The 26,437-nt window shown below is 40.7% G+C and overlaps 3 protein-coding genes, 1 long non-coding RNA gene and 2 pseudogenes across 6 annotated transcripts in view; 1 reads left to right on the top strand and 5 right to left on the bottom strand.

Annotated features, from left to right (window-relative positions):
• Positions 1–1,624: 1,624 nt before the first annotated feature.
• LOC115740136 lies at positions 1,625–6,936 on the bottom strand (annotated as a pseudogene).
• On the bottom strand, positions 5,456–6,015 carry LOC115735982. The gene is made up of 2 exons (XR_007197320.1): positions 5,985–6,015; positions 5,456–5,794 (listed from the first exon to the last, which is right to left on the bottom strand). It is a non-coding gene; the product is annotated as an uncharacterized LOC115735982 (long non-coding RNA).
• Positions 6,937–9,999: 3,063 nt separating the features above from the next.
• Positions 10,000–14,674, bottom strand: LOC115732263 (cinnamoyl-CoA reductase 1-like). Its single transcript, XM_048273646.1, has 6 exons — positions 14,508–14,674; positions 13,243–13,412; positions 12,534–12,719; positions 11,936–12,098; positions 10,509–10,698; positions 10,000–10,320 (listed from the first exon to the last, which is right to left on the bottom strand). Exons 1-6 carry the CDS (start codon positions 14,617–14,619, stop codon positions 10,182–10,184), a joined length of 960 nt encoding a protein of 319 aa, XP_048129603.1. The 5' UTR covers positions 14,620–14,674; the 3' UTR covers positions 10,000–10,181.
• LOC115732264 (cinnamoyl-CoA reductase 1-like) overlaps positions 10,000–26,437 on the bottom strand; it is a 37,766-nt gene continuing 21,328 nt past the window's right edge. Inside the window, exons 7-8 of one of the 3 annotated variants that reach the window (XR_007197318.1) lie at positions 26,382–26,429; positions 10,000–10,171 (exon numbers count right to left, since the gene is read on the bottom strand). The gene's annotated coding sequence lies outside the window, so the exon portion shown is untranslated. Of the gene's footprint in view, positions 10,172–26,381; positions 26,430–26,437 lie in introns of those variants that run through there. The other 2 variants (XM_048273641.1, XR_007197319.1) reach the window with 2 other exon arrangements.
• Positions 18,399–20,466, top strand: LOC125313728 (annotated as a pseudogene).
• On the bottom strand, positions 21,816–24,136 carry LOC125313730 (cinnamoyl-CoA reductase 1-like). The gene is made up of 2 exons (XM_048273644.1): positions 23,651–24,136; positions 21,816–22,419 (listed from the first exon to the last, which is right to left on the bottom strand). The coding sequence occupies exons 1-2, from the start codon at positions 23,766–23,768 to the stop codon at positions 22,169–22,171; spliced, it is 369 nt and encodes a 122-aa protein (XP_048129601.1). The 5' UTR covers positions 23,769–24,136; the 3' UTR covers positions 21,816–22,168.

The following is a 26,437-nucleotide window of genomic DNA, read 5'->3' on the forward strand; positions in this document are numbered from 1 at the left end:
TCGAGTCTCTGAAATAATGCATGAATGGAGAACGACCCCGCGGACAGAAATCAATCACGTAATTATTGACACGAATACGTGACGACATGTGCTTCCTCGGATGATGACTTGGTGCTTCTGGTCGACTTGAGCCCATCAAATCTGCTACATGCAGCATCGCAAATTACTGGTGCCAAACTTTGATCATCCTTAAGAAGTTTTTTTTTTTTTTTTTTTGGTCGAACCTCCTTAAGAGGGTTGTGAAGTTGAATTGAGCAGAGATGCAGGGGTTTCTTGTGGAATAGTCAACCTAAAATTGCAGGGGGGGAAGCAAGAGTTTCTTGGGGTGCTCTATGCCTGCCCAGAAGTGAGGGAGGCTTCATGACTCGGTACTTTGAAGAATCTATGGAGGTTTACTGATGCAATCTGGCTGGCTCCTAATCTGGGTTGCTTGGGCTAGATGTTATCTGTTTCATAATGTGAAAGCACATATGCTTGGAGGAAATTTCTCAATGCAAAATCTTTCTTACAGCTGCGCGTTAAGTGTTTGATCGGTACCGGCAACTATTTTTCCTTGTAGCATGACAATTGGCACCCTCTGTGTTATCTGTTGTCTTCCCTCAAAGGGTCATGTACGACTGGTTCGGGCATTCGCGCAAGTGTGGTGTTTACTGGGCTTCTAGTGGTGATTTCTCTTCTGCTGATTGCTGGAATCTTAGTCATGATGAGAAAGCAGAAGGTTCCTTAGGTATAATTTGCTGTGGTTTCATCCAAATGTACCAAGCTTTGGCTTTGTAGCCTAGTTGACTATCTCAAATAGACTGGAAACTCTTAATAGGGTTAACAGGGGAAGTTAGTGAATGACACTTGTGTTTCTTGTGGTTTGGCTCCGATTTGGAGGACTCCATGAGTGGACTGTGTTGAGAATTGGTGCCTAATCTAATCCGATGCTGTTGCTGTTGCTGTTGCGATAATGAAGGACTTGGGTGACCCCAATCATCCATTTTCATGGCATCCACATGTTTCTATGATGAAGTCCAATATGGCGTAAGCCCCACTTAAATGACTGCCCAACAGCTTTTGCATAGTGGATGCACTTAAAAGATTGGTGATTCAAAGATTGTATAACTCTCCGGTGACCCACCTTTTTCTGGTTTTTGCCAAACTTTTTCCCAGAAGATCAAGCTTGGTCAATCTTGCTTCGCCAAGTTACGACCAAGTCTCAAGTTGTTGGGTTCTCTTCATGAATTTGAGGGAATATTGGTCAAAACACTACATAAGTTGGCACGGATACGACAGTTGGATAAGTTACTTACTGAAGCACTTTACTGGGGAATAAGATTGACCGCGACATCGCGTCCAAACCCAGTGTTTGAGATTGATCCCTGAGCAGGCGGCTTCATGGGCTTCACAGTTTCCAGTTATTTGATTGATCGTGTACTTCAGTTGCCACTATCTCTGTTTGTCCCATGTTTCCGGTATCAATCGCGTCATCAGAGTCGTGAGATGGTATTGACAATATCCCCAAGAACGTACCAGAATAATCGGGAAAGCATCTCCTTTTTTGACCTGCATGATGCAGAAGTGGCTTCATTCACTGGACTGAAAGTGTTCCGTTCGAAGGGCCGAGCTGATCTCCAGTAATCTGACTGACCATGGCCAGTAGCAGCAAATCCTCACCATGTCCTGTCTATGATCACGTGCAATCAATCCATCACTCAAACTATCTACTCAATTCGTTAATTTCTCTGATTGATTATTCAGTTTGAGAAGGCAGCAGAAACAACACTAAGATATAATCCAGGTTGGATTGACAAGCAATTCATCATTCGATTACAGAAACTAATGGGAGCCTGCTTCCGAATTTGTCTAGATGTACATGAACTACTTCACTCGAAGATCCTTTATTCAATCGGAGGAAATAACCCGCTAGACCCTCAGCTCGTTGTCTATCAGGCCTGGTGACTGAAGGTGTCCCCTATTCATGAAACACCCACGAAGCTCCGAGAAATTATTCAGCTGACCAGCACGAAACGTGAATGTTGCTACAATTGACAAGTTCCCAATGTACCTTATTTTGGGACCAATCGGATGGCAGCAGGAATGTTTTTGCAGAGGGCGCCTTTTTCTTCATAGTTCTTGACGGCGTCGATGATCGTCTCTTCAAATGGCCCTATACTTCCACCCCAGATTCTGCAACTTCTCCGAGCTGAGCATCCAATGCGACTCCACCTCTTTGAAACTTCATCACCAGAAATTCATGGAACAATTTCAATTTAGAGTGCACTGTTGGAATATATAAATATTAGACCACGCTTTCATCGAACAATTTAAGCGAATAAAGAACTGAGAAATTTTAATATATTTCGATATATTGAAAAGAGTACATGACGAGCTTATTTATAGGATTTATCATAGCACTGTCTAAGAAAATGGCAGATATATAATATCAAATATAATCAATCAAGCATATGTAATATCAAAGGAGATATACGCATAATCTTGACAGATATGCATAATAAATTAAATATCTTCGTATCGCTAACATCTCCCCTCAAACACAAGGTGAGTTGAATCAACTTGAGTTTGAAAAACAATATGAACAATGTCCAAAACAAATCTTCGATTGCCATCAAATCAGATAGCGAAAATGGTCGAAATCGGTACTAAACAACGTCGGCCACGATAGATCCAAGCTTATGTTGACGACGAGATTTCAATATGTTGATTGTCCGAAGGCGACGAATCTGGTGGTGGGGTCGACTTCTCGAAACAACGCATGAAAGGTCGAGGATCGGAGGGGAAATAGCAAGCGGCATGAAAGGTCGAGGATCGGAGGGGAAATAGCAAGCGGCCAATGCGAACGGCTTGCAAAACAAGAACCAAGCGACGCAGCCTATACGGCACACGTCGTAGCATCAAGCGGCCTATCCGGCTAGCTTAGGAAATAGTTAACGAGCGATGCGGCTCGTGCAGCCGGCATCGAAAGCGTAACTACCGCGCCCACAAGATCAGTAGCTTTGATGCCAAGTTGAATAATATAAAGCGGAAGGAGAAATGAGAAATTTTAATATATTTTGATATATTGAAAAGAGTACTTGAAGAGCCTATTTATAGGCTTTATTAGAGGACTGTCTAAGGAAATAGCATATACATAATATAAAAAATAATCAATCAAGCATATACAATATCAAAGGAGATTTATGCATAATCTTGACAGATGTGCAGAATAAACTAAATATCTTCGTATCGCTAACATGCACAAGAGTAGGAAATATGTCTAAGTTGACTCCTCACTTAGTGCCAACTCTCCATGTGTTCGTTGTTCATAGAGGCATCAAAATGACCCCAGATTATTGACATGTACAGCCAGGCATTCATTTTCCAGCATACGGAGAAATGATTTGGCTTCAATTTTCCTTGCTGTTTTTTTTTTTTTTTCCTTAATCAGACACACTGGTTTGGGTCATTTACCTTTTAGGATAACCGTACTCTGGATAGAATCTCTTCATCATTTGCACCAGATCTTGAGTGTGAATTCCATAAGATCAAAGCATACATATCTTCCCTCTGCCTTAGGCTTCCCGTATGCCAGCAAGATGGCTTCAGCCAAATCGCGCACGTCCACAAAAGCACAACTCCCTTATCTGCTGGTTCAGAACCCTCTAATTTTGGCGACACAGAAGTATGAGGCAAGGCTCATCATGAGACACAAGAACAAGACATTTAGGAGCAAAATTAACTGCTAAGATTGGAAAAAGAAAACCACTTTCTGGGTACATCAAATGCGTATTTACGGATTCAGAAATGCAGTACTGATGGAAACCTTTCAAGAAATTGAGGAGATATAAGCTGCTGGAATTCCAGGTGGACTGCAGCATAGGTCCAACGACGAGCGAGGGGCAAACAGTTATTACATTGAGCTTGGTCCTCTTTGCAAAATCCAAAGCTTCAGATTCCGCCGTAGTCTTGGCAACGCAATACCATAGCTGGAATTCATAGGACATGGCCAGGTCATTGAGTAACTGAAGAGCCAGATAATCCGCTAATTCCTATAAGAGTAATGCTTCAGGTATAAAACAATGCAAAGACTAGCATACAAATGATTGAATGTGAATCGAGGGCTGACCCTTTACCTCAATAATACTCTTGCAGTGTTCCTTTTTCGCTCCAGCATCTTTCATCCATGACCTGATCCTTTGGCTAGTTTGGATTCACCACGACAGCTCCGATTGACGGCACGGCACAACCACAACTTTCTTCACATTCGCCTTCAAACAAGGATTCAGCACATTTCTCGTGGCCGTTATAGCTGGCTCCATCAGTTCTACCTATACAAAATTTGACTCGGAGTGAGACCACAGAACCTTCGTACTAATCCATGGAGAACATCAAAGAGAATTGGCGTAAATATCTCCAGATTCATTCATAATATCATCGGTCTGGATCATCTTTGCTGAACCTGCCTCAGGATCTTGTACTTTTCCAACCAGCACAGGGCTGGCCACGTGCAAAACGCCCGTGCACCCAGTGATGGCAGCACAAGGACCTTCATAGCTCAGCAGGTCGGTCGCGAAAAGACAGACTTTCTTGAGTGTTCTCCAATTCTTTCAAATGAGCATTCTTCTGATCAGCTGAAATGGATTATAGTGGAAAGGTATCGACTGTCAATACCGATAGAGTTCATTGAGAGAACCACCATAATACATACTAAGTATTTAGCCATGAGGACAGAACGACAATTCAAGAATAGACGAACATTGACAGAAATAAGAATGGGCATATCGAGATGAAGATGCTCGTACAAGGGTCTCTGACAGTGCCATGGACCTTGTAAACCCTTGGAAAGAAGCAGCTTCACAACCCATGAAACCAAATAACCTCCTGCACCTGCCACACAAATTCTTTCCGTCTCAATCTTCTCTTCCATGTCTCTCTGTCTTACGGTTCAATCAAAGCCGTTTGACCCCTATATATTCTTCATGCCGGCTGCTGAGCTCATGCAGGACATGTAGAACAAGACAATCTCCCAAGCTTTGTCAGCGAGGACACCCTTTTCTCACTTTTTATTCAAAGTTCTGCTTTTTTCGACCTTTTTATTGTATTGCAATGGAGTGATATTCTACCATGGACCAAGCTCACCTTTCTAATGTGATCAAAGGTTGGTCATCCGCGTTGAGAACATGACTTTAGACAAATTTACTGCACGAGAGAGATTTTCTTCTATGAGCATTAGAGTACCATTGGAAGCGTCGTTGGACTTTTCGGCGATGCATTGCTATAAACTAGGCAATTGACAGATAATTCCCATTGGTTTTATCCAACCTTCACTCGTTCGGTGGTCCCTGAGCTTGTCAACGAGTTTCACTTTAAATAACACTTGTCGACACGCTGTTACCCTGTCAAGCAATGGCCGCTCTCACGAGTTCTCTCAACAAAAGATCACCGCACGATGAGAGAATAATAAAATTTGACATGAGAAAAAAAAATCTGTGTGTATTTCACAATGGTCCCGATCATTCCATCTTTATTTTAGCTCCAACTTTGTAACAAGCCTGATCGACAGCGGCAACCTCTATGCTAAAACAAAACGATGTCTGTGTGTTATTGCCGGAATGAAATGTCAATCAGGCGATGATCAATCCCGGGACAGAAACTAAACAAAACACGGAACTACTTGATTTCCAGTAGTAGGCCAGACGCGCGGTAGCTTTCAACTGAATCAACTAGAGTTTCCTACAATGGCCTGTAAGTCCAACCGGGCCCTCGTAACTTCTCTGACCCGAAAGTCATCCCTTCTTCAGTCTCAGTAAAGCTGCCAATTAACATGCATGCATTCAAGATTCGTCAAATATATAAACCGAGAAGAAACATCAATGCCTTAGATCTTGAGATTGTATTTATTTATTTTATTCCTTGATCCTATGTGAACAGAATGGGAAATGGAGAACAGGTAGATACCAGATAATTTCGACTGCATCGTCAAGAGGGAAGTCGAATCTTACCTATTAGGATTATTGTAGTTTGGATACCCGTGTCTTATTAATGCAGTAAGATGTGCATATATATCGTCTTTCGGCCTCCGGTTTCTCATATGCCAAAATTACAGCTGCGGCAACATCACGTACGTCCACTATATTCCTAACCCTGGTTGGCACTGGCTCCTGCCCTCCTGTTATTACATCACATAAAAGATTGGACCCGAAGCTTTTTAAAATTCTTCTATTGCTTCTGCCTGGACACTAGGAGAACAGAGTCGCATAATACGATGGTTGTCTGGCGTCAGCGACAATCTCAACGAGGCTGCGCCCAGAATAATACAGAGACTAGAGAGCCCCATCGCCGTCCTCGGCTTAAGCTTCTTCTCTCTTTTTCCAGTACGCTTGCTACTCAGTCTGGGCCTGAAATTAAGACCCCTCAAACTGCACCCCGAACTTTACCTCACGCTATATGCGTCGCCCGTCAAATCTTAAATCCTACAAACAAATTGTATTGATCGAATCATCGTAATAGCACCCCAAATGAACAGCTAGGCAGTAACCCTCTGTAGTCAAAGGACGTGCAAGGAGCGATCAGACGTAAAGCAATGAAGGAGTCCGGCTTACCCACCTGCTCGTTTGACTCTTTACTCTTGGAAAGAAGAAACTTCACAACCCATGAAGCCATGGACCTTGTAGCCCTTGGAAAGAAGAAACTTCACAACCCATTGAAGCCACATAACCTCCTGCACCTGTCACACAAATTCTTTCCCTCTCACTCTTCTCTTCCATATCTCTCAGTCTCACAGTTCAATCAGAGCCGTTTGACCCCCATATCTTCTTCACGCCGCCTGCTGAGCCGATGCAGGACATGTAGAACAGGACAATCTCCCAAGCTTTGTCAGCAAGGACACCCTTTTCTAATTTTTTTCTTGAAGTTCTGCTTTTTTCGACCTTTCTGTTGTATTGCAATGGAGTGATTCTACCATGGACCAAGCTCACCTTTCTAATGTGATTGAAGGCGGGCCATCCGCTTTGAGAACATGCCTTTTGTTGACACTTAAAATAATCCAAGAAAGACTCGTGACGAGCACGTGAGGAGGCGATAATCAGTTACAGGAAGGAACACCGAAGCAAGGTATGTACCAATCAGAAAGGTGCCACGTGTCGGGGTAAACTCTGGCGCCACTTCCTTCTAGAGCAAGAAAAAGCGCGCGGAGGGAGGCCACAATCGAGGCGGTTGGCGGTAATCCCCACAAGGTAAAAAGAAAAGGTGCGAAGACTGGGAAACCGTCATCCACGTGGCTTATGGAAAAGAGCAAAGCGTGGAGCCAAAGGAAGCAACCGCTCGGCGGTTATCAAAGAGCTTGCCTATAAATACCTCGCAATAAGCAAGATACACACACAACAAATCCAAAACACTTGCATTTTCAACTAAGCTCTTAGCCTTTAGCCTTTAGCCTAGCCTAGTTATAGTTTTTAGATTCCCGTCGTCGATTCAATTCCGGCGAGCATCATATCCAGAGTTAGGTGTCGTCGATTAGATTCCGACGTCTACTCACCAAGTTCAGCACCGTCGATTGAATTCCGGTATTGCACCCTTCACCCATCTAGTCAAGTACCGTCGATTCAATTCCGGTATTGTGTCCTACAATCCCCCGTCAAGTGCTGTTGATTAAATTCCAGCATTGTGTCCTACATCATCCCCGATTCCGTCGATTCAATTCCAAGGTCGCGTCGAAGTTTGTTACATACTATTACTATTGCGCATATTGGGCCAGTCGGGTTATCGAAAGCCTGTTTGTAACGCGTCTTTCGTGTAAATCTACTGCATTTGACACTCTCTGTCCAAAATCGACCCGGAATTCCTTTTCGGAAGACGAACGGATTAAGTTCGATAAAAGATTCTCGCGTAACTAACCCTTTTTGGGCCATAGTCAATTTGGGCCTAGAACCCATAACCAGCAAAGCCCTGTCGAGGGATTTCGACGCGCAACACCTTTATACAACTATTGCACGAGAAAGATTTTCTTCTACAAGTACTAGGGAACCATTGGAAGCCTTGTTGGACTTTTCGTGGATGCATTGCTATTAAACTACAGCATATTTTAGTTATACAAAAAAAAAAAAATCGACCTTTTTCTTTTGACAAATGACAGATAAATCCCATTGGTTTTATCCAACCTTCACTTGTTCGGTGGTCCCCGAGCTTGTCGATGAGTTTAACTTTACGGGTCTGCATGGCAACGATTCTAATTCGAAAAAATGATTTTGATTAGAATTTTTTTTTTTTGATTTTATTCCCCGAATGAATTTTAGAGAATTAGAACGTGTTTGGCAACTTCACAAAATTTATGTTCTTGAAATAGAAACACGTTTGGTAGATGCACAAAATTTTTGTTCTCGAAAATAATTTCTCTACCCAATTTTTTTTCATTTAAGTCAAATAATTACATAGTTACTTTGTAAAATTTCATCATACATTTTGAATTAATTGAAGATGAATTCATATTGATTCTCTTATATAACATATCGCATATAATATTTTTTTTCGTGCTATTATGTCTAATTGTCGTTCTACAACAAGTCATTTTAAGCTAAAAAAGGATAAATCATGTTGGGTTAGTATATAATTTCAAATTAGTTCGGGCCCTTGCAAGCCTATATCTAATCGCAACGAAGGAATATCAAATTCGATCTTAGTATGATTAATAGCATATGTATATGTACATGTAAATGGAGTCGCAACCAGTGCTTGAGGAAGGTAGATTGGAACCCGTTCGATTTTACGCAACTAGAAAAATCTAGGATCCAGAGACTTGGTTACGTTGGTGTTTCCACCAACGCCCTTTTGACACCGAAGTTGAGTTCTTTCTAAACATGTTTCATACTAATTTTTAATTTCATTTTTAAACATATGAGATAAGTCAACGAAATCAAGTACATAATCAAGGAAACATGATATTGATAAATTGGATCATAAAATCCTAATAAAGTCCTAAGGCTGCGTTTGATCGTCCGTATAAAATTCGGGATAAGATATGTTTTATCCTATCCCGTGTTTGGTAGGTGTCCCGGATAGTATAATATCGGATATATGTGGGATATAACCCGGATAAAAAAATCCTAGGGGAGGGGGTAGGATAAGGTCGGATAGGATTTCTCTTATCCGTTATATAAAAGCTAACTTTCTTGTCTCATTTGTTTCTATTTTCATTTTATTTTATTTTTTTGCAAAGAGGTTTGAAAATCTAATAAAATGTGTATATTTTCAATTTTTTTTTGTGTATGAGAACATTATTTTTATAGTAATAAGATCGAAATATTCCATGAGCATCACGTAGGGCATATACGTCCTTTATATTGATATACGGTTTCTACCAAATGCGGGATAGGATAGGATATGAGAATATCCGACTTTAAATCAGTAGTTCACCAAATGATTGATAGGATATGGTCAAATTCCTAGATTTCTTATCATATCCTATCCAATCCTATCCCGACTAGAAATCCCAACGACCAAACGCAGCCTAAGGGTTTAGAGAAATGTGGTTCGGGTTTAATTTCAAAGGTACTTATGATTTTTCTAAAAAAAATAAAATATATGAAATTTAGAAAATCAAGGCCCAAATTTATGACAATGAGGTCAAATTAGCCTAATCTAAACTCCTTCTATTTTTAGGGATTTCCCGAATTTTTTTTATATTTTTTTAGAATTTTTTTACATATTTTTATTTAAAAACGAGACATCGTTATGTTTTAGATTGAGTAAAAAATAATGAAAGATTTCCCGAAAATAGAGTCAAAATCAAAATTATTTGTATTACAAAACATAATAATCATTCTTTTTTGTTCTAAGAATAGAATTAAAGAACCAAAATCGTTGCCAAAAATCGTTGCCACGCAGGGCCTAAATAGCGTTTGTCAAGATGCTGTCAACCTGTTATGCGATGGCCTCTCTCATGAGTTCTCTCAACAAAAAATACTGCACGATGAGGGAAAATAAAATTTGACATGAGAAAAGAAAAAATCTCTCTGTACATCGCAACCATCCAGATCATCCCGTCTTTATTTTAGCTCCAACTTATAACAAGCCTGAACCACAGCGGTAACCTCTATGCTACAACAAAACAATGTCTGTGTTATTGCCGGAATACAGTGTTCTTATCGGACAACAATCAGGCGGTGATCAATCCCGGGGCAGAAACTAACCCGACCACGCAACTACTTCGTTTCCAGTAGGCCAGACGCACAGTAGCTTTCAACTGAATCAACTAGAGTTTCCTCCAATGGCCTGTAAGTCCAACCGAGCCCTCGTAGCTTCTCTGAGCTGATATTCACCCATTCTTCAGTCTCAGTGAAGCTGCCAATTAACATGCATGCATTCAAGATTCATCAAATATATAAACCAAGAAGAAACATCAATGCCTTAGTTCTTGACATTGTATTTATTTATTTTTATTCCTTGATCCGATATGAAAAGAACGGGAAACGGAGAAGTAGATCCCAGATCATTTCGACCGCATAATTAACAGGGAAGACGAAGCTTACCTTTTAGGATAATTGTAGTTAGGATACAGAGTCTTCAGCTTTTCCACCAAGTCCTGTGTCTTAATGCAGTAAGATGTGCATATATATCGTCCTTCGGCCTCAGGTTTCTCATATGCCAAAATTACAGCTGCAGCGGCATCACGTACGTCCACTATATTCCTAACCCTGTTTGGCACTGACTCCTGCCCTCCTGTTATTACATCGCATAAAATATTGCTAGAAGAATTAGGCCTGGCAATGTTAGAACCACCACAAAGACAAACGGACATTCTGAGTCATTTTCTCCTGATTTAGAAGGGTACGAAAAGTGCATCCAAATGCCAGATAATTCAGAAACACAAATGATTTCCCAGCACACTGGACACATGTAAAACTGTTTCAGATCGAAAGAAAACCCTACAACATGGAATGTTCTGGAGAGGACACATGCTTATGTCTCTTTCTATACTATGTAGCACCGACACTCCTCCTAAGTGAGAGTGTCGTGTCCGACACCGTGTCCGACACCGACACCCGTCTGACACCTCCCGACACCCGTGTCGGTCGCGTTGACCGCGTATCGGCATTTCGACACTTGGTCAATGGGGTCGACACTTTGCCGACACCCGAGTCCAGCGTGTCGGACATGTGAAGTTCATTAAAAAAGATAAAAAACTGAATAACGACAGTTTAGACTTTGGAACCCTAGATATTATAGAACTGCGACCCCCGTCGTCGCTTTTCCCTTTCCTTCTCTCCGAGTTGTGGGACTGATCCATCTTCTAAAAATTTAGCCTTAACTACTCGGCAATGCTAACTTTCAGATCTTTTATGAAAAATAAAACCTTCTAATCTCGTTTGGAATTCTTTTATGGTGCCATGCTTTTAAGTTTTCCAGAATATGATATCTTTCTATTTTTTACAATTCTTGAGTTTGTCGAATTGTTGACGTAAGTGAAAGCTCGCCATCTACGATTAAAATCAGTGCATATAATACCTATTTTGGCTTTATTTATTTTTTTATATTTAAAAAAAATATTTAATATAACGTGTCCCCGACGTGTCGGATTTTTCTATTTTTGAGAAATGACGTATCGGCGTGTCGTGTCGTGTCGCGTGTCGTTGTCGGTGTCGGTATCGGTGCTACTTAGTTTCTATATAGGAACTCTTAAAAAGGTCTTGTCAACGATTGCCACCGGAACACTTGTTAAGTATACTTCATTTGGAATATTTCACTTTTCAAAGTTTTGATTATGCATAACACGACGACAGCAAGTGCATTTGGAACTGTATAATTTCCTAAATGGGCTATTTAACAAGTGCCCCCAGGATGCGTTAACAAAATCCATTGTAAAATAAAATGTATATGACTTTCACTAAACTATTCATGTATTACAGCAGATCTGAAGGTAGTGGCAATGTATAACTACTTTTTGCAAGCATCATACCTTTCATAACATTTAAGAGGACCATTGTGCTTGCATTGAGTGTTGGCTGCAGAATTGGGCCAAATATGTGACTGGGACACACTGATACGACGTCGAGCCCATTTCTATTTGCATATTCTAAAGCTTCACTTTCTGCTTCAGTTTTTGAAAGGCAATACCAGTTCTGTGGCAAGAAGAGGGAATGTTCAGCAGGGAATGAAGGAACTTACAACAAAGAATCAGTACATGCTTTTCTTAGATATGGAAGTATAATTGCTCTATAGAGATGAGCTGATGGAGAGCCAACTATAGCAAGGCAACACAAACTCAATTGCAGCTTTGTAATATATTTATTCATTTGCCAAAGAAGCTGTATGAAACTTGACGGAAACTTTACACAATATCGGAGGATTTTTTCCAAGTCTGTAGTAAGTATTATCCTTTAAATACTAATTTTCTAACTATCTTGCTAAGACCTGTTAACTATTTTTATGTCGTCAATCATATTACTTAGAGAAAACATTGGACTCATGGAAAAATGGCAATGATTAAGAATGTTGACACAGCCCCAGAAGGCTACATCATATAATTCACCAGAATCAATTCATAAGCAGATCACCTCAGTCCTGCGACAGTACTCCTTGTCAGACCAAGACGACTCGTCCATCACTTGACCATTTGGCCAGCTTGGGATCATCACCAATGCAGCAACCGAGGACACATATACAACTCGCTTAACTTTCGCTTCAGAACATGCCTTCAGCACATTAAGTGTTCCTTTAACTGCAGGTGCAAGCAGTTGTACCTGCAAAAAGTTTGTTAAAAAATAGAGGAGGCGGAGACTATAAGCATTAATAAATTTGCCGGTCATATCATGTATTAATTCCCCAATCATGAGAGGCGGATCTGCAAGGACTAATGGCTTTCACCTTGACATTGTTTTTTAGCCTTTCAGTTTCATTTTTTATGACTGGTCTAGACTATACCTCAAACCCTCTGCTTCTTACTAGCTTAATCAAGTTTGACTTGATCCCATCTTTACGTATTCCCTTAAATTGATATAATTCCACAGGACTAAGAAGGGGCATTTTATTTGCATGTATAGAACCATCATACTTGAATAGACAATGGGTCCAAGCAAGGAAGGCAGCGAATGGTAAATTCAGTTTTCACAAGCAGTGTTAAAAAGCAACCACGTATACATATGAACAGTATATATTCATTCTTATAGATTCAAATGCATGCACATCAACATCTAAACACTGTTTGTGGAAATAAAGCTTTAGGATTTGACACAGTCACAAAGCTATTGCCAGGGAAACTCTCACCTCAGGGTTTGACACAGAGGAGGGAGGGACTGGAGAAGCAACATGGAGAACCCCACAGCATCCTTCAATTGCCGAGCGGAGCGAATCGTAATCAAGTAAATCCGCCTTGAAGAGTCTCAATTTCTCAGATGCTTTATCTAGTTCCTTCAAGTGAGCATTCTTTGAATCACCTGCACAGAGAAAGTCACCAATTCAGTCCCGAGATTGGAAGACCACAGGATTTATTGTTCTATAGTGGGCCTAGATAGAGATACCGAGGCTATTAGTTGCTTTGCCTAACCCAATCCAACAAACAAAGCCCCCCAACAGCCAAATTTTGTAGCCAAAACCATTTCTTAACGCAGCAATCTTCTGTTGCTCTTTAACGACCCAAACTTTCGATTTGATCTTGTGACAATATGCAAGGACCCAATTTCCTAGCATCGCATAAAGAGAAATTTCCTTTGAAATGGAGATAGCCCCATCGGTTGATTTTACTTCGAAGGGAAAAGAGGAGGGAAGGGAGAAAATAGAGAGAGCTTCGGTTGCTAGGATGATGTCGAAAGGAAAACAAGGTTATTTGACTGGAAAAACATGCCTCACCCTTCCCACAATTTCAAAAGAATGTTGCCTGGCTCTGCTCGGGTAGGAACTACCTAACTCCTGCCCCTATTCGCAGTGATTTTTTCAAGGGTTGGTTCGTTGAGTATTCAAGCACTTGGTTTTGGATGTGGGAGCGGACCTTTGATGGGTGTTGCAATGGCTCTGTTTACAGCATTCCTTTCTACTATCTTAGAAACTTATGATTCTTCCTTTTTACTGGACCGGAATTTCAATGAATTAGATTCACAAGAAACGCCGGGTGGTACATGCCCTGTTCGACTCGGTGGGAGAGTCTCCCACTCAGAATAACCTCAGAGGCGGTCTTGGCCAATGGTCGTGAAGCGGGTAGTCAGAAAATGAAAAGAAAAAAGAAAAAGGGTATACTTCCCCCCCATTTGTATTCATATCCTTCTAGGTTAACTACCCAAACAAACGAAACAATTCCAGTTTTCCCTCCACCTCCCTCAATCCAAACAATACCCATAAGAAGAGTCCCAGAGCGGAGAAGAACTCATCGTCGTGAACACGCAAAGCATTGCTCGGAGAATCGAGCGGTGGATGTCGGCAATCAAAGCTCGAGCACAGAACAACACAGAAAGCAGAACAGACCGAGAGAGAAAACCAAGAGCAAAATAATCAGCTGATGAACTGAGGAGAGTAACCGGAGGAGTTGAAGGACTTACTGGGATCTCTGACCGTGCCATGGACGGTGTAGCCCTTGGAGAGAAGAATCTTGACGACCCACGAAGCAAGAAAGCCTCCAGCTCCGGTAACGCACAATGTTTTCTCCGCCATCGTCTCTCTCTCTCTCTCTCTCTCTCTCTGTGCACGCACAGACTCAAGCTCGAACACTCTAATGGCTCTGCAGTGCGGTCTTCGTGCGCCAGCCAGAATGGACCAGAAATTCTTTAAAATTCTATTATTGCTTCTGCCGGTGCTTGGACACTAATCTAACACCGTCACACATACGGACGTTGAAATTTTGTTCGATCCCCGTTATACTCAATGTGGCGAAAAAGACTGATTCCAATCACAATGAGCCAAGCCGCTTGCTTTTAGCTAAATTTAAGAATAAAAAAACATTTCTGTCTTCATCCATAAATCCTTCACGCATAAACGGGGTCCAGATGAAAGCATCGGTCAAAGGAAAAGGCGGGCATTGACGACTAGTGGCTGAAGGTGTCGTCTTTCGTCTAGAATTTATCCGCGCCGCTTCATGCAGTACCCATCTGATTGTTGTTCCTATCGTATGATTGGTGGGAAAACAAACTACGTTACAACCACCGCTGCGACTTTAGGACTGACTTAACGAGGTTGTCGAGCGTCAGCGATGATCTCAACAAGGTTGCATCTAGAATAATACGGATACTAGAGAGCCCCATCACCGTCCTGGGCTTCATCTTCTTCTCTCTTTTCTCAGCACGCTTGCTGCTCAGTCTGGGCCTGAAATTAAGACCCCTCAAAATGCACCTCGGGAACTTATCTCGGGCCATATGCGTCGCCCGTCAAATCTTAAATTGTGCAAAGAAATTGTATCGATCGAATCATTGTAACAACACATCAAATGAACAGCTAGGCAGTAATCCTATGGAGTCAAAGGACGTGCAAGGAGCGACCCGACGTAAAGCAACGAAGGAGTCCGGCTTACTTACCTGCTCATTCGTTTGCGTCTAACTCGGTTTCTTTCGATTAGAGGTCAAAGCTATTCGAACGTACATTGACTATCGATTGTGAGAACTGAGAATGAAACGAAATGCCGGACATGGGGAAGAGAATCGTCTTTCCCGCCCATTTAGTCCAAATGAAACATTGTATTAAAAGTCCTTAAAAACACATCAAATAAATATAAATTTAGGAATGACGTCGGGTTAAAGTTTAGGAATCAAGTTGAACAAATTAAAAGTTTATAGATAATTTTATATATTGAGTCAAAATTAAATGGCTATTTGTGTTATTTTTATTTTTTAAAATTCTAATTTGAGATAAAATCATGCAATCGCCTTTATTTCATATAGAGCTATCAAGTGGTTAGTCAGGTGGATCATGCCAAACAACAATCCAATCATGGATTTGCCAATAATTGATGTTGTTGTTGAAAGAGTCCGATGGTGTACGTTGTAATAACATATAGTTCGATTGGTCTAGAATCCCGTGCCTGTCAAATGCATCAAAAGCAAAAGAGTGCTCGCTTTTTCTAGAAAATCAAAAGCTGGCGCACATGGGGGAACTTGAATTTTCCACCATTGCTTTCTTGATTGACATCTCACAATTCAAAAGTTCGATCAGACAGCCCGTTTGGCTATTCGCCTTTTCGAGACCAAGCACGGACACTCTTCGTGTCAGTGTCGAACGCAAGTCGAACGAACACTTTACTTTACGGGATTTCTGGATTGATATCTAACACGCATCCGGCATGCTCGGAAATGTGGCAATTTTACCGGACACATGACGACACGCGAATAAAAAATCTCGACACGCGTTGAGTCAATTTTGAAAATTTCAATATTTTAGGACTAAAATTGAAAATATATCAGAATTCAAAAGCCGGACATTTTTTTTTTGTCAAAAAAAGCCAGATGTTTATTAGAATGTGTTTGTTTTGCAAAAAATTCCATGCTAAATGAAAAAACTTTCTAGGACGTGACTTTTCAAGAAAATAATTAGTTTTTCTTTGTTTGGTGAAATGCGTCTGAAAACGTTTTTCAATGTTTGAATCTCATTTGGAAAATGATTTCAATTTGATGACTTTGCAAAAAAAAAATGAATTTAGTCATCGAATTTTTAAATATTTTTTATTTTTTATTTATTTTCAATTTTCAATTTATTTTTAGGAATATGTTTACTAGAAGTTTTAAAACTTGTCAGAAAAGCGCAATTGAGTCCTATAATTTGTAAAAAATGCAATCAAGTCGTAAAACTTGCCAAATTTATGCAATCAAGACATTTCGTTAACTCCATCCAAATTGGCTAACGAAAAATATTGACGTGGCTTTTTAAAATGTTCACTCTTTTAAGTGGCGACGTGGGTAAAACGACGTCAATTTAGTCCAAATATGATTTTTAATATAATTTTTATTTAAATTAATTGAAAAATAAGCTAAACTAAAAAAAAAGAATAAAAAGAATAAAAAGAATAAAAAGAAGACAGCATAACCAGCGGCAAGGGCTTGCTGCCCCACCGCCGCCGAAAAAGGCCAGCGATGGTGGGGAAGTGGTTGATGGGAATTGACGGTCCTTGGCCGAGGGCGGGCGACCATCGACATAACCAAAGAGCACAATCAGCAAAATCCCGTAAGAATGCGTTGATGCTCTCGCTCTGCGATTTCATGCGCGGGGCGATTGAGTGGCGAATATCGTCAATCACCCAATCCATGAAGAATGTGTCGAATTTGAAACCGCACGAGCTAGAAGAGAAGAGAAAATCCAATCGCTATTAAATCAGCAATAATTTCGCCACGAAAAAGAAAATGTGATCTAATTGACCAAGAAGAAAGGCGAGGACCCATTGAGGAGCTTACCCGCAATGATGTGATGTCAGAGCCTTCAAATTTTCGACGAGATAGATGCTAGAATAGAGAGTCGCAAGAGAGTTGAGAGAGGGAGAGAGAGAGAGAGAGAGAGAGCGAGCTCGCCATTCATCGGTGAGCGCTAGTGACCTTGTCGATCACTTTTCCACCGTCACCGTCCCTTTTCGGCAATAGTGGGGCGGCGGCGGCGGCGAGGGCTTTGAAGCCCTTGCCAATGGTTCTACTGTCTTCTTCTTCGTGTTTTTTTCTCTAGCTTATTTTTTAAGTTAATTTAAATAAAAATTATATTAAAAATCAGATTCAGACAAAAAAAAAAAAGACGTCATTTTAGCCACGTAAGAGAGAAAATATTTTAAAAAACCACGTCAGCATTTTTCGTTAGCCAATTTGGATGGTATTAACGGAATGACTCGATTGCATCAATTTGACAAATTTTAAGACTTGATTGCATCAATTTGACGAGTTTTAAGGCTCGAATGCACTTTTTACAAGTTTAATGACTCAATTATACTTTCATCACAAATTTTACAGCTCATGTTGAACATATTTTTTTTTAGTTTTAGAACTCAATTGCATCAATTTGACAAATTTTAATAATTGATTCCACTTTTAACAAGTTTCGGAATTCAATTACACTTTTGTGATAAATTTTATTATTTCTACATAACATATCTTTTTCAGTTTTAGGACTCGGATGCATCAATTTGATAAGTTTTAAGGCTCGATTGTACTTTTTATAAGTTTTAGTACTTAATTGTACTTTCGTGACAAATTTTAGGACTTTTGCTAAATAAATCTTTTTCGTGACAAGTTTCAGAAAATATACGAGAAATATCGGAATTATATCTCCGAAAATGCAAGTAATTCGCCTTTGCTAATTGACTAATGCACGAGAAATATAGATTATCACGCTTTTCGTTTTTTTTTTAATCGAGTTTTTTTAATGTTTTCATGCCCGCGCGTGCTCGTCTATAAATTTGACCTCCCAAAAGCCAAAACGTTCCGCGACTCCCTCTTTCCTTCGTTCGCTCTTCTCCAGTCCACATCCATTTCCCGCTCAACTTTCTTCCGCCGTCGGATTCCCGAATGGACGTCCGCCGGCGGCCACCTAAACCACCATTCCCCTCCGCCGCGCGCGGTTGGCCAAGCGACCTCCGCGACGAGAGAAGAAGCTCCACTTCATCGTCCCGTCCCCTCGAGCCGCCGAAGCATCGGACGCTCTTCCGCTCCCTCTGGACCTGACCAACGCGGTGTTCTTCACTCTCTTCTTCTCCGTCGCCTACTACCTCCTCCACAGGTGGCGCGACAAGATCCGCGACTCGGTCCCCCTCCACGTCGTCACCCTCCCGGAGATCGCCTCCATCGTCTCCCTCATCGCCTCCTTCATCTACCTCCTCGGCTTCTTCGGCATCGGCTTCGTCCAGTCCTTCATGGCGCGCGCCTCTCATGATGCGTGGGAGGACCTCGACGACGACGTCAACCGCGGCTTCGGATGTACGGACATTGTGGCACCGCTTCCGCATCCGGTCGATCCGGAGCCGGCAATTTCGGCTTTGTCCTCTGCCGAAGACGAAGAGATCGTCAAATCCGTCGTGGACGGTACAATTCCTTCGTATTCCTTAGAATCTAAGCTCGGCAACTGCAGAAGAGCAGCTTTCATTAGGCGCGAGGCTTTGCAGACAACGACTGGGAGGTCGCTCACTGATTTGCCCTTCGGAGGATTCGATTACGAGTCGATTTTGGAGCAGTGCTGTGAAATGCCGGTCGGATACGTGCAGATTCCGGTCGGAGTTGCAGGACCATTGTTACTTGATGTATTCGAGTATTATGTGCCCATGGCTACCACCGAAGGTTGCTTGGTGGCGAGTACGAGCAGAGGCTGCAAGGCGATTTATGCGTCTGGGGGAGCAAGGAGCGTGCTGTTAAGGGACGGCATGACGAGAGCGCCAGTCGTGAGGTTCGGTGATGTGAAGAGAACCTCGGAGTTGAAGTTCTTCTTGGAGGATCCGATCAATTTTGATACCTTGGCACTTGTGTTTAACAGGTCAGCTCATGGCTAGTTACTTCTGATTTGCTTACTTTTTTGGTGGGCTTTCATGCTTCAGAAATTGAGTTCTATGTATAGTGCCTTTAGTTGTCTGCTATTTTGTCTTGTCATTCTTTTATCGATCCGTCCCTGATTTGCTGAGGTTGACTGTCATTACTAACTGAGTATGCTTTTTTCAATTATGATAGTGATGAGAAACTGCACTCGCTACCCGAGATTTTGTATTCATAACTGTTTAATTTGGAGAGGGAGATCTGAGAATCATCAAACTAGTATATGACTTTCCGTTTATCAAATTTGGGATGCAATCCGGACATTCTGTTGATGTAACCCACGATTCTATGATGCTTTGTAGAGGCTTGCCTTTCTATCAAATTCCACGTGCTTAACTGTGTCATATTAAGTAAAATCATCAGAAAGACTGCTATGTAAGGACTTCCTTTCATGATTCTGGACGTTCATTTTTTTTTCTTTTTTTTCTTTTTTTGTGGCAGATCGAGTAGGTTTGGGAGGCTTCAGTGTATAAAGTGCTCTATTGCTGGGAAGAATCTGTATATGAGGTTCACTTGCAGCACTGGAGATGCAATGGGGATGAACATGGTCTCCAAAGGGGTTCAGAATGTCATGGACTTCCTCCAAAATGATTTCCCAGATATGGATGTGATCGGCATCTCTGGTAAGCTTCTTTTGCTCCATAGTTTCTTTGGCTTTTTCTTGGACCCCTACTCCCCCATGTTTGGATTGGGGATAATTTTCTGGTAATTTGTAATTCTCAATTTTTTTTCTGGTTTTTTCATTATTTTAATACTTTTCTTGAAATACCAAACTAGGCCTAGAAAGTTAGATATTTTCGTGTATGCATTTTCTTCTATTTGCTGGATAGTTTCTACATTGTTGTTACTTCCATTCAGTGAGCTGGTGCGGAGCATCATTCTATTTGCATTAGTAAGCCTCATGTGCACATGGTTGACAGTTGACAAATGGGATTTACTTGTCTCTACATGTTAAATACATGTCCCATATTTCATGATTATCTCCTCAATCATGAACAGATATAATTCCATCTTGATCTCTTGATTTCATGATGGTTGGCACTAACTCCTGCCCTCCTGTTATTACATCACATAAAAGATTGCTAGCAGAATTAGCTCCGGCAATGTCAGAACCGCCACAAAGACAAAAAAGTACAGCGTGAGTCATTTTCTCCCGATTTTGAAGGGTAAGAAAAGTGCATCCAAATGCCAGATAATTCAGAAACACAAATGATTTCCCAGCGCTTTGGACATATGTGAAACTTTGTCAGATTGAAAGAAAAACCCTACAACATAGAATGTTCTGGAGAGGACACATGCTTATGTCTCGGTTTTCAAAGTTCGATTGTGCATTACACGACGACAGTAAGTGCATTCGGAACTGTATAATTTCCTAGATTGGCTATTTAACAAGTGCCCCCAGGATATTCGTTACCAAAATCCATCTTAAAATAAAATGGATACGACTTTTACTAAACTATTCGTGGCTTACAGCATATCTGAAGGTAGTGGCATTGTATAACTACTTTTTACAAGCTCCATACCTTTCATAACATTTAAGAGGGCCGCTGTGCTTGCATTGAGTGTTGGCTGCAGAATTGGGCCAAATATGAGACTGGGACACACTGATACAACATCGAGCCCATTTCTTTAGTTTTTGAAAAGCAAAACCATTTCTGTGGCAAGAAGAGGGTATGTTCAGCAGGGAACAAAGGAACTTACAACAAAGAATCGGTGCATGCTTTTCTTAGATATGGAAGTATAACTGCTCTATAGAGACAAGCTGATGGATAGCCAACTATGGCAAGGCAACACAAACTCAATCGCAGCTTTGTAATATATTTATTCATTTGCCAAAGAAGCTGTATGAAACTTGAACGAAACTTTACACAATATGGGAGCATTTTTTCCTTGTCTCTAGTAAGTATCACCCTTTGAATACTAATTATCTAACTATCTTGCTAAGACCTGTTAATTATTTTTATGTCGTCAATCATATTACTTAGAGAAAACATTGGACTAATGGCAAAATGGCAATGATTAAGAATGTTGACACCGCCCCTTAAGGTTGCAGCATATAATTCACCAAAATCAATTCATAAGCGTGTCACCTCGGTCCTGCGACAGTACTCCTTGTTAGACCAAGACGACTCATCCATCACTTGACCATTTGACCAGCTTGGGTTCATCATCAATGCAGCAACCGAGGATACATATACAACTCGCTTAACTTTCGCTTCAAAACATGCCCTCGGTACATTAAGTGTTCCCTTAACTGCAGGTGCAAGCAGCTCTACCCGCAAAAAATTTATTCAAAAATAGAGTAGTCGGAGACTATAAGCATTGAAAAATTCACCAATCATATCAAGTATCGATTATCCAACATGAGAGGCGGATCCGCAAGGACTAATGACTTTCACCAAGACCTTGTTTTTCGGTCTTTCGGTTTCATTTTGATGACTGGTCTAGACTATACCTCAAACCTTCTGCTTCTTACTAGCTTAATCAAGTTTGACTTGATCCCATCTTTACATATTCTCTTACATTGATATAATTCCACAGGACTAAGAGGGGGCATTTTATTTGCATGTATAGAACCATCATACTTGAATAGACAATGGGTCCAAGTAAGGAAGGCAGCGAATGGTAAATTCAGTTTTCACAAGCAGTGTTAAAAAGCTACCACGTACGCATCTGAACAGTATATATTCATTCTTTTAGATTCAAACGCATGCACATCAACATCTAAACACTGTTTGTGAAAATAAAACTTTGGGATTTGACATAGTCACAAAGCTATATGCCGGGGAAACTCTCACCTCAGGGTTTGACACAGAGGAGGAAGGGACCGGAGAAGCAACATGGAGAACCCCACAGCATCCTTCAATTGCCAAGCGGAGCGAATTATAATCAAGTAAATCCGCCTTGAAGAGTCTCAATTTCTCAGATGCTTTATCTAGTTCCTTCAAGTGAGCATACTTTGCATCACCTGCACAGAGAAAGTTACCAATTTAGTCCCCAGATTAAAAGACCGCAGGTTTTATTGTTCTATAGTGGGCCTAGATAGAGGTACCGTGGCTATTAGTTGCTTTGTCCAGCCCCATCTCAAAAATGAAGCCCCTCAACAGACAAACTTTGTAGCCAAAACCATTTCTTAACACAGCAATCTTCTATTGCCCTTTAATGGCCCAAATTTTCAATTTGATCTTGTGACAATATGCAACGATTCAATTTCTTGGCATCACATATAGCGAAATTTCTTTTGAAATGGAGACAGGCCCATTGGTAGATTTTACTTCGAAGTGAAAAGGGGAGGCAAGGGAAAAAATAGCGAGAGCTTCAGCTGCTATGATGTCAAAAGGAAAACAAGGTTATTTAACTGGAAAAACATGCCTCACCCTTCCCACATTTTCAAAAGAATGTTGCCTGGCTCTGCTTGGGTAGGAACTATCTAACTCCTGCCTCTATTCGCAGCGATTTTTTCAAGGGTTGGTTCGTTGAGTATTCAAGCACTTGGTTTGGATGTGGGAGCGGACCAAAAATGGATCTATGCTGAGACCATTTATTTACGACGGAATGGCATACAAAGTCAATATATCTCAATCAATACAAAATAGGATTTATGCCTACGCAAACCGTTGAATTCAGAATATGGCAAAAGTAGCTCCTGGATGGGGAACTAGTCCTTCGATGGGTGTTGCAATGGCTCTGTTTACAACATTCCTATCTAATATCTTAAAAACTTATAATTCTTCTATTTTAATGGACGGAATTTCAATGAATTATATTCTTAGATTCACCAGAAACGTCAGGTTGTAGATGCCCTGTTCGACCCGGTGGGAGAGTCTCCCACTAAGAATAACCTCATAGACGGTCTTGGCCGATCCTCGTGAAGCAGGTAGTCGAAAAAGAAAGAAGGTATACTTCCCCCCTATTTGCATTCATATCCTTCTAGGGTAACTACCAAACAAACGAAACAATGCCAGTTTTCCCTCCACCTCCCTCAATCCAAACAATACCTATAAGAAGAGCTCCAGAGGAGGGAAAAACTCATTGTCGTAAACATGCAAAACATTGCTCGGAGAATCAAGCGTGGATGTCGGCAATCAAAGCTCGAGCACAGAACAACACAGAAAGCGAAACAGACTGAGTGAGAAAGTCGAGCAAAATAAGCAGCTGACGAACTGAAGAGAGAAACCGAAGGGAAGTGAAGGACTTACTGGGATCTCTGACTGTGCAGAGGATGATGTAGCCCTGGGAGAGAAGAATCTTGACGACCCGCGAAGCAAGAGAGCCTCCAGCTCCGGTCACGCACAATGTCCTCTCCACCATCGCCATCCCCTCTCTCTCGGCACGCACAGACTCGAGCTCGAAGACACTAATGGCTCTACAGACTTCGTGCGCCAGCGAGAATGGACCCGAAGCTTTTTAAAATTCTTTTATTGCTTCTGCCTGGACACTAGGAGAACAGAGTCGTATAATACGATGGTTGTCGGGCGTCAGCGACGACCTCAACGAGGCTGCGTCCAGAATAATACAGAGACTAGAGAGCCCCATCGCCGTCCTGGGCTTCAGCTTCTTCTCTCTTTTTCCAGTACGCTTGCTACTCAGTCTGGGCCTGAAATGAAGACCCCTCAAACTGCACCCCGAACTTTGTCTCACGTTTGTATGCGTCGCCCGTCAAATCTTAAATTCTACAAACAAATTGTATTGATCGAATCACCGTAACAGCATACAAAATGAACAGCTAGGCAGTAACCCTCTGTTGTCAAAGGACGTGCAAGGAGCGATCCGACGTAAAGCAATGAAGGAGTCCGGCTTACCCACCTGCTCGTTTTGAGTCTAACTCTTGGAAAGAAGAAACTTCACAACCCATTGAAGCCACATAACCTCCTGCACCTGTCACACAAATTCTTTCCCTCTCACTCTTTTCTTCCATATCTCTCTGTCTTACAGTTCAATCAGAGCCGTTTGACCCCCATATCTTCTTCACGCCGCCTGCTGAGCTGATGCAGGACATGCAGAACAGGACAATCTCCCAAGCTTTGTCAGCAAGGACACCCTTTTCTCACTTTTCTTAAAGTTCTGCTTTTTTCGACCTTTCTGTTGTATTGTAATGGATTGATTCTACCATGGACCAAGCTCACCTTTCTAATGTGATTGAAGGCAGGCCATCCGCGTTGAGAACACGACTTTATACAACTATTGCACGAGAAAGATTTTCTTCTACGAGTACTAGGGAGCCATTGGAAGCCTTGTCGGACTTTTCGTGGATGCATTGCTATAAACTACAGCATATTTTAGTTATAAAAAAAATCGACTTTTTTCTTTTGACAGTTGACAGATAAATCCCATTGGTTTTATCCAACCTTCACTTGTTCGGTGGTCCCTGAGCTTGTCGATGAGTTTTACTTTACAGGCCTGCATGGCAACCATTCTAATTCAAAAAAGTGATTCTGATTAGAATTGTTTTTTTTCTGATTTTATTCCCTAGATGAGTTTTAGAGAATCAGAACGTGTTTGGCAAATTCACAGAATTTTTGTTCCTGAAAAGAAACACGTTTGGTAACTGCACAAAATTTTTGTTCCCAAAAATAATTTCTCTTTCCAATTTTTTTTTTCATTTAAGTCAAATACTTACGTAGTTACTTTGTGAAATTTCATTCTACATTTCGAAATAATTGAAGATTAATTCATAGTGATTCTCTTATATAACATATTGCATACAATATTTTTTTCGTGCTATTCCATCTAATTGTCGTTCTATAACAAGTCATTTTAAGCTAAAAAAGAATAGACCATGTTGGGTTCGTGTATGATTTCGGATTAATTTGGGCCCTTGCAAGCCTATACCAAATCGCAACGAAGACATATCAAATTCAATCTTAGTATGATTGATGGCATGTGTATATGTATATGTAAACGGAGTCGCCACCGGTGCTTGAGAAAGGTATATTGGAACCTTATCAAACGGTCGAAAGAAACCGTTCGATTCTACGCAGCTGGAGAAATCTAGGGTCCGAGGACTTGGTTACGTAGATGTTTCCACCGACGCTCTTTTGACACCGAAGTTGAGTGATTTCTAAACATGTTTCATGCTAATTTTTAATTCATTTGTAAACCTATGAGGTAAGTCAATACTAAGTATTCACGCAGGTTTTTTTTTTGTCTTTTTCTAAATTTTCTAAAACTAGACTAAGTATAAAGTACTTAAATCTAGGCAAATCACAATCAATGAAATCAAGTGCGCAATCAAGGAATCATGATATTGATAAATTGTATCATAAAACCCTAATAAAATCCTAAAGACTTAGAGAAAATTGACTCGGGTTTAATTTCAAAGGTGTTTATGATTTTCCTTAAAAAGAATAAAATATATGAAATCTAGAAAATCTAGGTCCAAATTTATTAAAATAAGGTCAAATTAGCCTAATCTAAACTTTTTCTATTTTTAGGGAAATAATTTCTTTTTTATTTTTTAGAATTTTTCATTTTTATTTTATTTTTACATTTATTTATTTAAAAACGAGACCTTTTTATCTTTTAGATCGAGTCAAAAATAACGAGAGATTTCCCGAAAATAGAATCAAAATCAAAATCATTTGTATTATAAAACATAATAATCATTCTTTTTTGTTCTAAGAACAAAATTAAAGAACCAAAATTGTTGCCTAAAATCGTTGCCATACAGGCCTAAATAGCGTTTGTCAAGATGCTGTTAACCTGTTATACAATGGCCGCTCTCACGAGTTCTCTCAACAAAAAATCACTGCACGATGAGGGAAAATAAAAATTTGACATAAGAAAAGAAAAAATCTCTCTGTACATCGCAACGATCCATATCATCCCGTCTTTATTTTAGCTCCAACTTATAGCAAGCTTGAACCACAGCGGCGACCGCTATGCTACAACAAAACAATGTCTGTGTTATTGGCGGAATACAGTGTTCTTATTGGACAACAATCAGGCGGTGATCAATCCCAGGGAAGAAACTAACCCGACCACGC

The sequence above is a fragment of the Rhodamnia argentea genome, chromosome 2 (genome assembly GCF_020921035.1).
Source record: "Rhodamnia argentea isolate NSW1041297 chromosome 2, ASM2092103v1, whole genome shotgun sequence".
NCBI lineage: Eukaryota > Viridiplantae > Streptophyta > Magnoliopsida > Myrtales > Myrtaceae > Rhodamnia > Rhodamnia argentea.